Below are 14,372 nucleotides of genomic sequence, written 5' to 3' on the forward strand. Positions count from 1 at the left end.
AAATACATTTGATTTGACTATAGTGAAATGTAGGTACTTAGGTATTTTCTAAGTGACTTGACTTTTGACTGCATTTACATGATTCGACAAATCTGAGATCAGTGAGTGTGTTGACATGCAAACCAGTATCCCCGTTTTGACTCTTGGTTTTGATCTTATGTGGGATAATACATTTACATGCATCATAGAGAAACCAGCTATTTTTATTTATATTATTCAGCTCCTTTGATACTTGATTTTAACAGTATCTCGGTTTGCAGGTTCAGGCATGTCCTTTAAATCCTCAACATCTCAGCTACTCTGTCATTCCTAAATAAACTGCGTGGCCTCAGCAGCTGAGGGGGAACCCAGTTGGATTTCTTGGATTTGGCTTCTCAATCTGATCAACGGAAACCGCTTAAATAAATGTCTTATTAGACTACAAACTAACCCACATGAAACATCAGCTCTTTACAGACTTTTGTTTCTCTGTCTTTCCTAAATACTTTGGAATAGTAGCTGATAATTCAGTTTCCTAACTGTAGTTGTCTCATTTGACTTTGTACTACATCTTTAGACATGTTGCTACTGTATCTACCGTAGATCACACACACACACACACACACACACACACACACACACACACACACACACACACACACACACACAAGAATGTCTTTATTGCTGGTGATAAATATATGTTTATTTTTCTAAACCTGACAGCCACAAAGACACGAGCTTGGTTCATGTCTTCACTGCCGTCGTTGCTGTGCAACCTCCATTTGACTTCATCTCAATGTTGATGTAATTATTAAATTAAATCTGGCCTGATGAAAAAGCAGTGAAGATATAGAGGTATCGGATAGCATTTTGAAATATGAAGGATGCCTACTAATTTGATTTGTTCCTAGAAATTGATCAAATTAATATTTAATCTAGCAGGACAATTTAATTATCTCAGCAAACTGCTGTTATTGTGTATCTCCACTTTGACCCTTCAAGGAGATCGGTCAGTGAACAGGGCAAAAATAGGCATCCGGATTAACAGGCAGTCTAAATGTGAATTATTATGTCATTTTTCACTTGTTACACAAACACCGATGAATAACATAAGTTATTTTGTTTGTAATCTATGAGGTATGGCCCCGATCACACAGAGTCGCGTCGCTACTGGCGTGGTCGCTTAAAAAACGACGTGATGCAAAACAGCATTAGTGCGCCTGTGGAGCGGGGCTTTGTGCGCAAATCCGGCATTCAAATGTGATTAACGGGGAAAAAACATTTATTCTGGCAGACGTCGAGCTCTTGTAGTTGCTGTGCTGTTAGATTGAGTAGGGGGGGAAGCAAAGGTTTTGGTTCGCGACATACTGAGAAAAGGAAACAGTATGGTGAATACAATCATCCCTCACATGAGCATTTACTGTTCCTGTGAGGGAAATTCTTAATGAGCAGAGTACTGGAAACCAAAGAAGCTGCAGGAGGCCGAAGTGATGTCGTACACTGAAGGTTTATTAGATCTTGTACAGATAATGAACAGTACTCACGAATACAGGGATGCACTCACCTTGTATACCACCATCTATTCTGCCAACCAGCCGCTCTCCCTCGATATTTGTTCTAAACAAGGAATTCCATAAATTGTTATGTTGTGGAGACCTGACCAGAAAAAAAGACACACAAGAAGTTAGTGTTTGACCTCAGGCCTACTTAAGTATCTAACATGAGAGGGAACGTCTAGGATCATCATAGTTTGATCCTAGACGTTCCTAAGGAGTCTAAGGTTTGAACATATCTTAATATATGTATATGTTAATAGATATAAATTAGTCCAAACATTACTTGGCAGTTCCTAGCACATCTAGCAGCATCAAAAAGGAAAGAAGTGATAAAATAGTAGAGCCTGCCTCAGGCTTGATTTGATTGGCTGCCTTGCGCTGAAAATGTAAGAATATTTTAACGTTGATGGGGACTAGTTCAGCTCACTGTGAAACCTCTGCCAGGGAAGCTACTATATCAGTCAGCCCTGCAAAGCCTACCCATCAAGTCCATACTGCACAATGCATCCCTGCTCTGCCTTGTTCATTGTTGTTCATACAACATTTCTCACATTGCCGAGTCATGGAGACTGTATCCCAGCAGCGTGACTAACCTCAGCTCTGATTGGTGTGTTCCCCCAGAGGGTAGGGCATCCAAACCCAGTGTAGCCCATGATGTGGGCCTTGGTTTAGCTCCTAACACACTCTCAGCCCAGTATTATTCACCCTTCATAGTCCTGTTCAGAATAAAGGGACATAAATAATAAGACTTGATGACGGGACTGTTGATCAATAACAATGACTCAACAGTTATTTTGTCAGAGCTGAGATTTCAAAACCAAAACTACTTATATTGGATGCAGTGGAGGATGGTGCGTTCAGCTCCAAAAGTTAAAGAGCTGTGCCACAACAAGTGAGACAGCAGTTTTACTGTTAGTGTGCTTTCATGGTGATTAGTCTTGTACCCGCTGTTCCTGCTGGATTCAAGCCATCAGTAGCTAACTTCTCATCTTATGACTGTATGCTCAGTTACACTAAGAGGGTTTTCCATGAGACGTTGTATCAATGTTGTCGTTATTCCTCTGGTTGCCTGTAGTGGGCTTGTTTCAGCCAAAGCCTCACTCTGGATGGGTGTTTGCCTGAATACATTAATTTCATGTTATACCAATTTAAATAACCATGATCATTAATCATTTAAAATGACACGTACATTCAGTAGAGGAGGCATGGACAAACATTCTGCTGAAGTTGATGTAAAGTGGATTTGTGCCGGATCCAAATACAATACACAGGCAACGCGTCTCGAGAGGTTTCTGCAGGGTTTTTACAAGTTTGAATGTTTGGTGTTCCTGCCTCTAGCTGGGAATGCACCACCGTCTGAGAGGAAAACTACTACATATTTTCTTCTATTTGTTAAATAGAAAAATGTCACCTAACGTTTAAAAACTTATCTCAGTCCTAACCTGGCTTCACCAATTACACTGATCCTGTCCCCAGCCTTTGCCCCTGTCTTCAAAGCCCTGCTCTATCCCATCATCAGAAGATGCTCAAGCTAGCAGGCTAAAAAACACACTTTGAATATTTGTTCTGATGAGTGAGTGACTTGTCCGCCTCTCAGAGCCTCAGTTTCTGGGGATGATGCCATATGGCTCTGTTGTTCTTACTAAATCGATTCACTTCAAATATTTGAAATATGAATTCATAAGAGCTCCGTTTCAAACCAAACGCTCACTTCATCTCTCTTTCTGAGTTTACCAAGGATTTTGTCACATGACATGCTGTCTGACACCTATGTATTACAGTGATGATGCAATAGCTTCAAATTGTTTCACTTCAAAATTACTTTCAGCTCCCTGGAGTCAAACGGTTGTTTTTTGGAGCTTGAGTTAGTGCATGTTAGTGATATTAACTGTGAAATATTCACTGGCCACAAACGTCTTCTGAGTTTCTGTATTTCCTGCTTCTTCCCCTCGATGTTGACCTGACCATGATCCTGATCATATCATGTGTGACTGCCTCATGTAGTGTTACTAATGTTCCAGCTTGTCTGTCTTGTTTCCCCTCACTCAACTACCTGTCTGTGACTCTGCTGTGTGTCTCTGTCTGTCTGTTGGTGCAAGAATATCCTCCTGGAAAAAATCTGTCATGTCAAGAATTTGGAGAAGCTGTCATTCCTTGGTGTTTTTCTGAGACTGTTTGCACACACACACACACACACACACACACACACACACACACACACACACACACACACACACACACACACATATGCTGAGAACCACCGAGGCAGACCCATGACTGTTGCACTAAAACACACAGTGCTGTTATCCTGTCCTAATTATACACGGCTAAGATCAGTCCTGCCTGTCTGATTCTCGAGGTTCTCTCCCCCTGAGCTCACTTTTTTCACTTGTAGCATATTTTCTCCCGTACACTGGCTCTTTCTGACATGGTTGTCAGCCTTATTTGGAAGGTAGAAGCTCCCACGGGGCATGTTAGATGCTTAACTTGTTCAGACATGTTGAGGTCGTCTCAGTTGTATAGATTTTAAATGGTGGAGACAAGCGAATGCACCTGTGTAAAACTGCAGAGTGCAGCAGCTGAGCACAGGATGTCGCCACAACAGCAGCCTGTATGATACGTTAAAGCTTAAATAACATGGAGCACTGCCTCTTCTTCTGCGTCTTTGCACACTTAATGTGGTTCAGGATGATGAATGCTTCATCAAACTGAATTAAGTGTAGAAGCTAGTTAGTCCTGGGGTTAATATGGTTATAGAAATGTAAGATCAGACTCAACGTTGTTTAGATTTGACTCGGAACACCACGGATAGACAGGTTTGGTTTTATTAAAGGACCTTAAATATTACATTACAGGTAATTTAGCAGACGCTCTTATCCAGAGCGACTTACATTGAACTAAGTACAAATTCAAAAATCAAATGAATAATCATTGGTTTTATTTCATAAAAAACTGGATAGTATTTTATGAAATATTTTAATTTAAAATGGGTCCGAACACAATGCGAGGATGAATGTGTGTTAACAGAATATTGTACATGGAAATATAGGACACTGGGAACATAGATACGCTCCTTTTTTATTTATACTTTGTCTTTTCCAACAGTATATTTCACTGTTACCAGAGAAAAGGCTCGACAGGAAGAAGATTTACAACAATAAAGAGCGGGTCAGAGCGGCCAACGTTGGCCTACACTCTGTTATAGTAGCATTCAGGATCGGCTTCCATACAGTCGGGAAATACCAAAGTGGATGTTCTAGTCATGAACAGGACATTACCTGTTACCCCATGTAATAATGTAGTATGAAACGCTCCTCGTGCAGGGAAATAACGCTCTGTTACTGTAGATAGTCGGCTAGTTAGACAATTTTGCTGACAAATTAGTGAACGGTGAATTTTGAAGACCACCTCCACTTTTTGTGGGAAATGATCTGGTGCTTTAAAGACCAAATAATTGAGGGATTAATCAATGATAAAAAAATCTTAAAAATAATCTTCCTTGGTTTGAATTGACAAAAAGGTTGATGTCGCTATAGGAGTATTTCACAAAATAACACAAGACTGCTGCTGACATTCATGTCAGTTCATATTTCTGCCAGCAACATTGCCTCCCGTGGGAATCTATTCCTGGTCAACAGCTGACAGCTTTAATCTGCATAACATCCCAAAAACTAACATGCAAAAAGCAAACATTAAAGAAGTAGTTGCACAGCCCACAGTTTTTCAGCTTTTCAGCTTGTCTCGTTATCTGTGTCACATCTTCAAGTCTTCTCTGTACAGCTACATAGAAATGCCCTGAACAGAATCAGGAGTGTGATTTTGTGTCCTCTCTCTTGTTTTGTGGTCCAGGTGGAATCGCGGGACACGCTGAACAGCATTTCGCTCAAGTTTGACACCACACCCAACGAACTGGTTCAGCTGAACAAGCTGTTCTCCAGAGCAGTGGTGCCTGGCCAGGTGTGAACCGCCGTGCACACTTTCACCGATATATTCAGCTGCATCACTTCATCGCTGTCCTTCAGCAAGCTCACATCTGCACCTTCTCACAAAGCGCTCAGTGTCGCATTAGCATGGTTTGTCTTGATCCTGCAATCACTAAACATGTTCTACAGTGCATTAGGGAATCTAGGTGCAGAAATTGGACAGAGAAGTTGTTTTGGGAACATTACATGCTGCATGTGTATATCCTCCTACTCTCTCAGAGGAACTTGCTGACTCACTGTTCACATCCCTACTATCTGCATCTCCACTTAATTGCCTGCTAATTACAGTGTCATTTGTCCCCTTAGGATGCAATTCATTGCAAAGGCCCTATTATGTTTCTAGAAAAGGTATAATAATATGTGCTTGAATTCTACCAAAGATGCTTTAGTTCCGACAACATGAGGCAAACACCCATCTTTAGCCCACCACACACTCATCTTTGTCTTTTCTTTTTTCAGCAGTAGACCAAAATTCTTAATTATTTTCTTTTTAATGGGGGAAAGTGACAAACACCCAAAATGATATTTTGTCTCAGTATTTCTTGGCGTGAAAATGAAATCCAGACGAATGGGGATGAACCACATACGCCAATTCCGTTGGCATCCCCCATCTCATCTCTCTGCAAACAATGCTGAGTTGAGCTGCGTCCAAAGTACAGAGGGGGGGTGGAGAGCACTTACTGAACCATCAGCTCTTCTCTCCTTCCACGGCTCAAGTCCAAGTTATACCGCAACATAAACAGCTCATGTCTTTAACCCTAAATTGATATTTCATCTCTTACTTATACGGATCAAAAATATACAATCCGAAAAAGAACCAAATTTAAAGTCTTTTTTTCTTCCTCTGAGAATAGACATTGTACGGGTTGTACAGTAATGAACATGTAGTCGCCCTCTCTTAAGAGATAAGTTCGACATTTTTGGAAATACTCTTTATTAGCTTTTTTGCTAAGAGTTTTATGTGACGATCGATAACGCTCTCATGCCTGTACGCTGGCAGCCTGGTCTCCTTAAAAGTATGTTCTAATCTATTTCTAATTTCTAATCTAATCTATTTAGTAATCTTTAAGAAATAACTTTACCCTAGAAACGTAATTGAGAGTTAAGTTGTATGGGAACGTCATTTTGTAGGAGACTGGGTAGACTGAATATTAAGCTATGGTTAGGTTTAATTAGCATAAAGACTGGAAACAGCTAGCAGGGCTCCTGTACAGATTAAACACACCAGATATAACATGTTAATTTGTGAGCTTTAGAAGTGGCGATAATAAGATTTTCTTTGTGTGTTGTCTGCTATAGCTTTTTCATCATGTTTCCAGTCTTTATGCTAAGCTAACTGTCTGCTGGCTGTAGCGTCATACTAAACGAACAGCTAAGAGAGTGGTGTTGATCTTCTCATCTAACTCTCAGCAGGAGAGTGAATAAGCGTGTTTCTCAAATGGTCAGACTAACCTTTCCCCTTCTGCGTCACTACATTCTGCAACAGATGGAAGTCAAACTCGCCATCACTGTAGATGGCAATATACATATGTTAGTATGTGTTAATTGTGACACACAGATGTGTAACATCCATTATTATAGAAATATAGCTTTCACAATTAGTTGATTAATTGATTAGTCAATCAACAGAACATTTACCTGCAGCTGTTTTAATATTTGATTCTTTATTTCTTTTGAGCAAAGGGTTAGCGTAGCGTGGGATTTCTTTAGTTCTCTCCTCTCTCCTTTTGTTTCTGACTGTAGGTGTGTGCGTCTTGGGTGCGAAGCTCCGCCCTTCGCAACACACAGCGGAATGAAGCTGTGCCGGTTAAAATAGAAGTGCCCCGTCAAAATTGAAAACATCTTAATAATTTATTGATTATAGGTCCGGGTCCGTCTGGGTCCATAACTGTCACTTTCCCTTTCTCTGTTTATCCTTGTCAATAGCATAAGGCTACTCATTTGATTTTATGTCATTTGCCTTGTCACATTTGTGGTTAGGCTGTGTGTGTATGCTTATGTGTGAGAACGAGTCTCTTATCTCTCCCTGTGCGTGCATGTGTGGTTTGCAAATGCGTGTTTGCACAAAGGTGGTGCCTGTGTAAATACAGACATGGATTGTGTTTGCAGGTTCTGTACGTTCCTGATCCCGAGTACGTCTCCAGTGTCGGAAGCTCCCCCTCCCTCAGTCCCATCAGCCCCCTATCTCCCACCTCCTCGGAAGCTGATTTAGAAAAGGTGACGGTATGTTGACCCCTGATGCACAATCCCACACACTCAAAGTATATTATCTTAACTACTGTCATGCTATTTATGGGTAGATTGTAGAATTTTTATATAAAAAGTAACACTCACATATGCAATAGATGTTATTGTTTTTTTATAATAATTAATTTCTGCAACTTTTCAGGTCAGTCACCATTTAGATAATGTTAAGCAAGTGTAATTGTTGATGGTTAATCTTTAATTTGGTCAGAGATAGTTCATTGAGATCAATAGGGAAATTGGCTACAGAAAAGTGCCAAATGCTGCATATTACAAATGCATTCAAATTGTGATTGAGGCAAGCGACTGGTATCATTTCAGCCACCGAAGATCTATTTGCCTTGCGTCTTAATTTTTTGCTCCTACAAGCAGACATGTACGGTAGCTCTGTGAGGCAAGTGAGAAAAATTAAATCTGGTGATCAGTTTTCTAAGTCTGATCTAAATAGTTTTCTCGTCCGTATCCTTATGATTTGAGAACAGGTTGGGGAAAAGTTTTGCCAGGTGGAAAAAAAAGTTTGGCCTATTTTGTTTGTTGTAATACTCATTCTGGCCACAAGATGCTGAAGTGCAATACTACCCCATACATCCTATTTAGAACATGGGGCAGTGGTGCACTTCAGCATCTGGTGGCTGAAATAGGTATTACAACAACAAACACTTGAAAAATAATCCAAAATCTTTTATTCACCTGTTTTCACAGATTTAAAATATTATCATCGTCATAACCTTAAAAACACAGGAGAGTAAACAATTAAGATCAGGTCTTCCCTGCCGTGGCCTTTTTCTTTCACTTGCCTCTCAGGGCTTCCCTAGACATGGCGGTCATGCATCAGCAGGGAGAAAAGACTAAAGGTGCCAATAATTCCAAGGATAGGTCAGAAAATAAAACCTGCTTTGTATTTCCAAGGACAGGAAGTGATGTATGTGTTTCACATATAGTCAAAATCAAGGACACATATATTGCTTAACAATAATGTTTTTGTGAGACTGTAAAATGATTTCCTCTATTGTGTTAACCCAGAGAACATGTGTGTTCTCTCTATTGTGCATTAAATACTGTATGCAATACTGCATGCAATGGCTGTTTACTGTAGTTTAGTTGACATTATGAGAAGGAGGACATTAATCACACACAACTGCAAATATGTAAATGACGCAATAAAGTCCAAGATTGAATTATTTTGTGGTCTTTGATGCAAAGTCAGCCAGGTGTCATCTTACTACCAACAGACACAATAAGTATAACAATTTTCATCAATGAAATCAACCCAAGTTGCCACCCAATTTACACTTACAAGTTTTACATAAACTATCATTTATTATTCTTTTTGAAATTGCGGTCGTTAATTTATTCCCTGGGTTTGAAACCCAACTCAACCCTGACTAACTTGTTCAGAGATATCTGTAGTTTGTCTTCACTGTAAGTGTTGTTCTCATATTAAATGGTCAAAGCAGCTCAAAACAAGACAATTAGCCAACAGTTTATACTTCTTTTATCACGTTTATTTGCTTCTCCAGCCAAAAACTCTAATGTCTTCTCACACAATTAAAAAAATATGCACACTTAATTTCTACGTTTGTGCCGTAACCATTAATATGTCTCTCATTGTCCTATGGAGGGAGATGCAGATTGCTAGAGCGACTTTTATGGAAAATGTGGTTGTGGTCCTTATCAAGTCATGAAGCTGACATGTAAAATTGCTGGAGCATTTACAGAATAAAGTGCATGTGTGAAATGGGCTATTAGAAAAACTGTCTCTGCTAATGCATGGCTCTTAATTAGTATCCAAGCTGCTGACAGTAATGTGGGTTTGATTCATTATGTAGTTTCTTTACATGAAGATGGAGATACACGGCATTTACACATGTGGCCATATGTATTTCTGACCACCTCCAAGTGCTTGGTTTAAGAAGTGATTCAGTGTGTATTGGTGCATGTAAACACTGTATGATGATCATTCAGTGTACTTACGCAATTCAAAATCTCCCTTTAATTCACCTTGTTATTTTCTAGATTAATTTATCAATCGATAATGAAAGTAATTGTTAGTTGCGGCCCTATTTTGTGGCGGGGTTTATTCCTGCTCTGACCAAATGTACGTTACGTATCACAATTTCCCCACGTGTCCTTCTCAGCTTGACTAGTGTCACATAAATAGAAGCGAGCTGGAGGTCAGAGGCATGTAGTTTGTGTCTGAAGTGACTTCAGGTCTGGACCAGTCAGCCGAACACATCCTGTCCTCTCGGCTCTAAAACCAGCAGTGTAAGCCACAGGTACTGTGTCTGCAGCATCTGAATGAGCCAATCACTAAGCGCCGCAAGAAGCCCAGTGGTCCCTTAAGAAATATGACTGTTATCTGGTCTCCATGGAAACAGACGTCTTGTTTTGCCGCTTTTGTAAGAAAATGGATACTGCAATTTCCATCGCCATCACTGTCACTTAGACACCCTCCCACTACAAACTTTCCCCTCTCGTCTGCTCTCATCTCTGTCCGTTAATTTCAAAAGAAAGGGCCCCGTTCATTTACTGCTTATCTATTTAGGTCATGCGTGCGAGAACGGGAGCATACTCTGCGGCTCTCGACGGGTGAGGATCAGAGAGAGGGGCTGTGACTGCAGTGAAATTAAGCCTTTAAAAGTGATGCCGTGTCTGATATTTAGAGCAACTAATGAACAGAGCAGCTCGCTTTCCCAGACAGGCAGCAAGGCAGCAATTATTCCAGGCAGAGGAAGTGTGCTTGGAAGGCAGAAGGGAGGGAACATTACCTCACCCGATGTGCCAGCTCTGTATGTGTTTGTGGAGGCGTTGTGTGTCTGTGTGAAAGTGTGTCTGTATCTGTCAAATGTGCGCCTGCCTGCTTGCACACTCCTATCTCGTTCTCTTCCTTACCGAAGCAAAGCAGCATCCAGGTGCTGTTTGATTTTTAAACCACAGAAAGGCCGTTAATAACTCACTCGGCTTCGTTTCCTTTTTTTCTCCAGAATACCCGGCATCTTTTAATTACAAGCCAATTTTGGTGCTCGGCACACACATCTCGATGAGGATATTATCTAAATAAATGGTTCTGGGAGGTGTATAGTAATAGCAATGCACGCAGCTAATAGCTAGTGTAACCCTGATAAAGATGAGTGCGCTGAAGAGAAACTACTTTCAGACGCTTTTCCTTTACCTTTTAATTAAAAAAGAATCAGATCTAGCAGCAGATGTTTAAAAAACCTGTTAGATGTTAGCCTGCCAAATAATCAAAGCCGTTAGACACATAATGGATCTTTTGTCACTGCAGAATGTTCTGTGTGGCTATTCATTTAAATAAAAACTGAAATGATATTATTTTTGTTGAAGCCCTTCTAGCATTCACCCTGCGGTAGGCTTTAGTTTTCCATAAATGAAAGCCAGTGCACAGGAACCCAGAGCATGAAGGACACTTTAAAAACACATAGTTAACATGGAGAAGAGAAGTTTTCAAAAGTAAAGAACACAAATGAAATAAAGAGTTATCATTCAGATTGTTATGGAGCAAAACACATTCACATCCTTCCCACCCCCCTCGCACAGAACTCTGACTCTTTTTTTACTTAGAAATAACTGAAAAAGATGAGTTTTAGGTAAGTTGTATTTTTCTTGTAGTAATATTTAACATAAGTCTGCTACTGAATGAATATCCTCTAATGTCCATTGTGAAAAAGTAGAAGAGACAGATATGTCAGATCAAAAGTCTACTGCAAAATGTGGATCCATCATATGCTTTAATGCACTTGTTATGCACTGCCCATGCAGCAAGGTAAATGTTTTTCACCATCCACCCATGTAGTTCAGTGCTTCTCTGACGGAGCTAAAGGCCAGAGAAGGCAGCCTTTGAAAAGACTTCATGCTCTTGCTCTGCCTGCTGGCCTGCTGGTACTGGCAGCAAAAAGTAACACATCTTGCAGGCATGGATCATTGGCTGGCTGTTGGGATGAATGTGTGCGTGTGTGTGTGCATGGGTAGCTGGCTGACTTTCCGGCTGGCGGTCTTGCTGTCGTTGGATTATTTGGCAGCCACCCCTCGCTGGCATACTTGCTCCCTGGTCATCTGTGTGGGCAGGCGTGGCCTCTTTGTCCTATCCAGACCGTCCTCATGCTCATACTGACACACACACGCACGCACACACAATTACTCACCGTGGTGGCAAAGCTACTTCTGTGACCTTCTCTGTGTCTTCCTCTTTTGGCACCTCTTTTGCCTCCCTCCTTCCTTCCTTCCTTCCTTCCACTGGGTTGTGATCTAAAATTAGTAATGGAGGAAGTAGAACCAGCTTAGATTACTTATATTTCTGGTGCGACATGGCCACGTTTTGTGATTATCTCACTCAAGTGAATATGTTTCATTTCCTAAACTCCAGCACCTACTGAGCCTACTATGTGTTAGTGAGAATCATGTGACAAAGACTTATGTTTTCTTGTTTTTTTGCAGGATATAGAAATGAAAGTGAAAAATAGTTCAGAAGTTGAGGGACTTCTGCAGGAAGTGAACGCCAAATAAGCTTCATATGTAGTACTCGTTCAGTGTTGAAGTGTAAGTGCAGTAATTATTTAATTTTAGTCATAGCTCCGTGCTCCGCGCTGTCGGAGCAAAAGTCAGGGGCATCTAGGAGCGCGATTAATATGCGTTAATATTTTTAACGCGTTATTTTTTCCGTGATTAATTAATTGAAATAAACGCGTAAATGCGACACCCCTACTAAGAACAAATCCCAAATAAGAAAACATTGATGAATGTCAACATCTACGTGAAGACGTTTTTCCTTAAGAGCTGTTGGTGGATGAGTATCTGGGTGTCTGTGGGCATCTGGCTGTTATTGTGGGTGATATGAACAGTCGTACTGACTGCACTTCACATTTGATGAATCCCAACTGTTTGTGTGCTCCCTCTTGCAGAACACAGCCATGCCCACAAGGTGGAGCTATGGATTGATTTCTCATTGCACCATGTGTCACTGACAAGGTCAAACCCGGGTGGCACCTGCAGACTTCCTCTCTGAAATCTTTATTATTACATAGACAAAAGCAACTAATATACATAACATTTCAAATGTACTTTGCCAGATGTGTTAAGAAAATAACAGGAAATGGTATATTTTTAATTAATATGGACTACTACAGCTTCTTTTATTGATATATTCCCTCTTACAATATATCCATCTGTCCTTCACTACCACACTATGGCTGGATAGAAGCCATATTTTACATTGGTCTCTTTCATTTGTTTTTTCTTTTAGAAATATTGGTTTGAAACTAAAAGGATATTGATTTCCAAAGCCCCACCACAGCTGTCATCTAACACTGTTCCACGCACCTCCTGTCCCCAGCATCAGTGTGAGCCCCCCTCACAGCTTCCAGTAGAGTAGATTACTGTGATGCCATGCTCCATCCACCTCCACAAACAAGATCCTGGTGGCCCCGTCCCGCCCTATTTTGCCAAGCACCCCTCCTCTCCTCTTCTCAGCTTTTCTCTTCCTGTACTTCCGTTTCAATACTCTTCCATTCTACCTTCCTCCCTTCCTTATCTCCACCCCCCAAAAACACACACACACCATTTACTCACAATCTGAGGCCAGCACAGCAGCTCTTTCATCTTTGGATTTCAATGCTGTAGCAAGTCTACTATGCTGCAATATGCTCTTTCTCTCCCTTTGATGTCACACATGCTGAAAGAAATCCTGTAACCAAGACTGACTGCAATCTGGTCACTTCAGGACATCGACAAGTCGTGGCTCACCTCAAATGAGGTCAAATAAAGTCTTCATGATAGGATTTTTCAGTGAGGTTGTGTTAGTTATTCACCCTTTTTCTATCTACAACTGCTGTCTTTTACCTTACCTCACCTTACACTATCTTACCTTACCTCACCTTACCCATCTTACCTCACCTCACCTTACCTTACCCTATCTTACCTTACCTCACCTTACCTACCCTATCTTACCTTACCTTACCTCACCTTACCTTACCCTATCTTACCTTACCTCACCTTACCCTATCTTACCTTACCTCACCTTACCCTATCTTACCTTACCTCACCTTACCTTACCTTACCTTACCCTATCTCACCTTACCTCACCTTACCTCACCTCACCTTACCTTACCTTACCCTATCTTACCTTACCTCACCTTACCTTATCTTACCTTACCTTACCCTATCTCACCTTACCTTATCTTACCTTACCTCACCTCACCTTACCCTATCTTACCTTACCTCACCTTACCCTATCTTACCTTACCTCACCTTACCCTATCTTACCTTACCTCACCTTACCTTACCTTACCTTACCCTATCTCACCTTACCTCACCTTACCTTACCTCACCTTACCTTACCCTATCTTACCTTACCTCACCTTACCTTATCTTACCTTACCTTACCCTATCTCACCTTACCTTATCTTACCTTACCTCACCTCACCTTACCCTATCTTACCTCACCTCACCTTACCTTACCCTATCTTACCTTACCTCACCTTACCTTATCTTACCTTACCTTACCTTACCTCACCTTACCTTACCTCACCTCACCTTACCTTACCTTACCCTATCTTACCTTACCTCACCTTACCTTATCTTACCTTACCTTACC

The 14,372-nt window shown here is 40.9% G+C and overlaps 1 protein-coding gene across 4 annotated transcripts in view; it reads left to right on the top strand.

The window, feature by feature from the left end:
• Positions 1–14,372, top strand: part of oxr1a (oxidation resistance 1a) — a 149,947-nt gene that overhangs the window by 112,363 nt on the left and 23,212 nt on the right. For 3 of the 4 annotated variants that reach the window (XM_029450789.1, XM_029450786.1, XM_029450788.1), the window contains 2 exons: positions 5,385–5,492; positions 7,628–7,741. In XM_029450789.1, coding sequence (XP_029306649.1) covers positions 5,385–5,492; positions 7,628–7,741 — 222 coding nt within the window. The remainder of the gene's footprint in view (positions 1–5,384; positions 5,493–7,627; positions 7,742–14,372) is intronic. The other variant, XM_029450787.1, reaches the window with a different exon arrangement.

This window comes from Cottoperca gobio, chromosome 16 (assembly GCF_900634415.1).
Source record: "Cottoperca gobio chromosome 16, fCotGob3.1, whole genome shotgun sequence".
In the NCBI taxonomy this organism is placed as follows: Eukaryota; Metazoa; Chordata; class Actinopteri; order Perciformes; family Bovichtidae; genus Cottoperca; species Cottoperca gobio.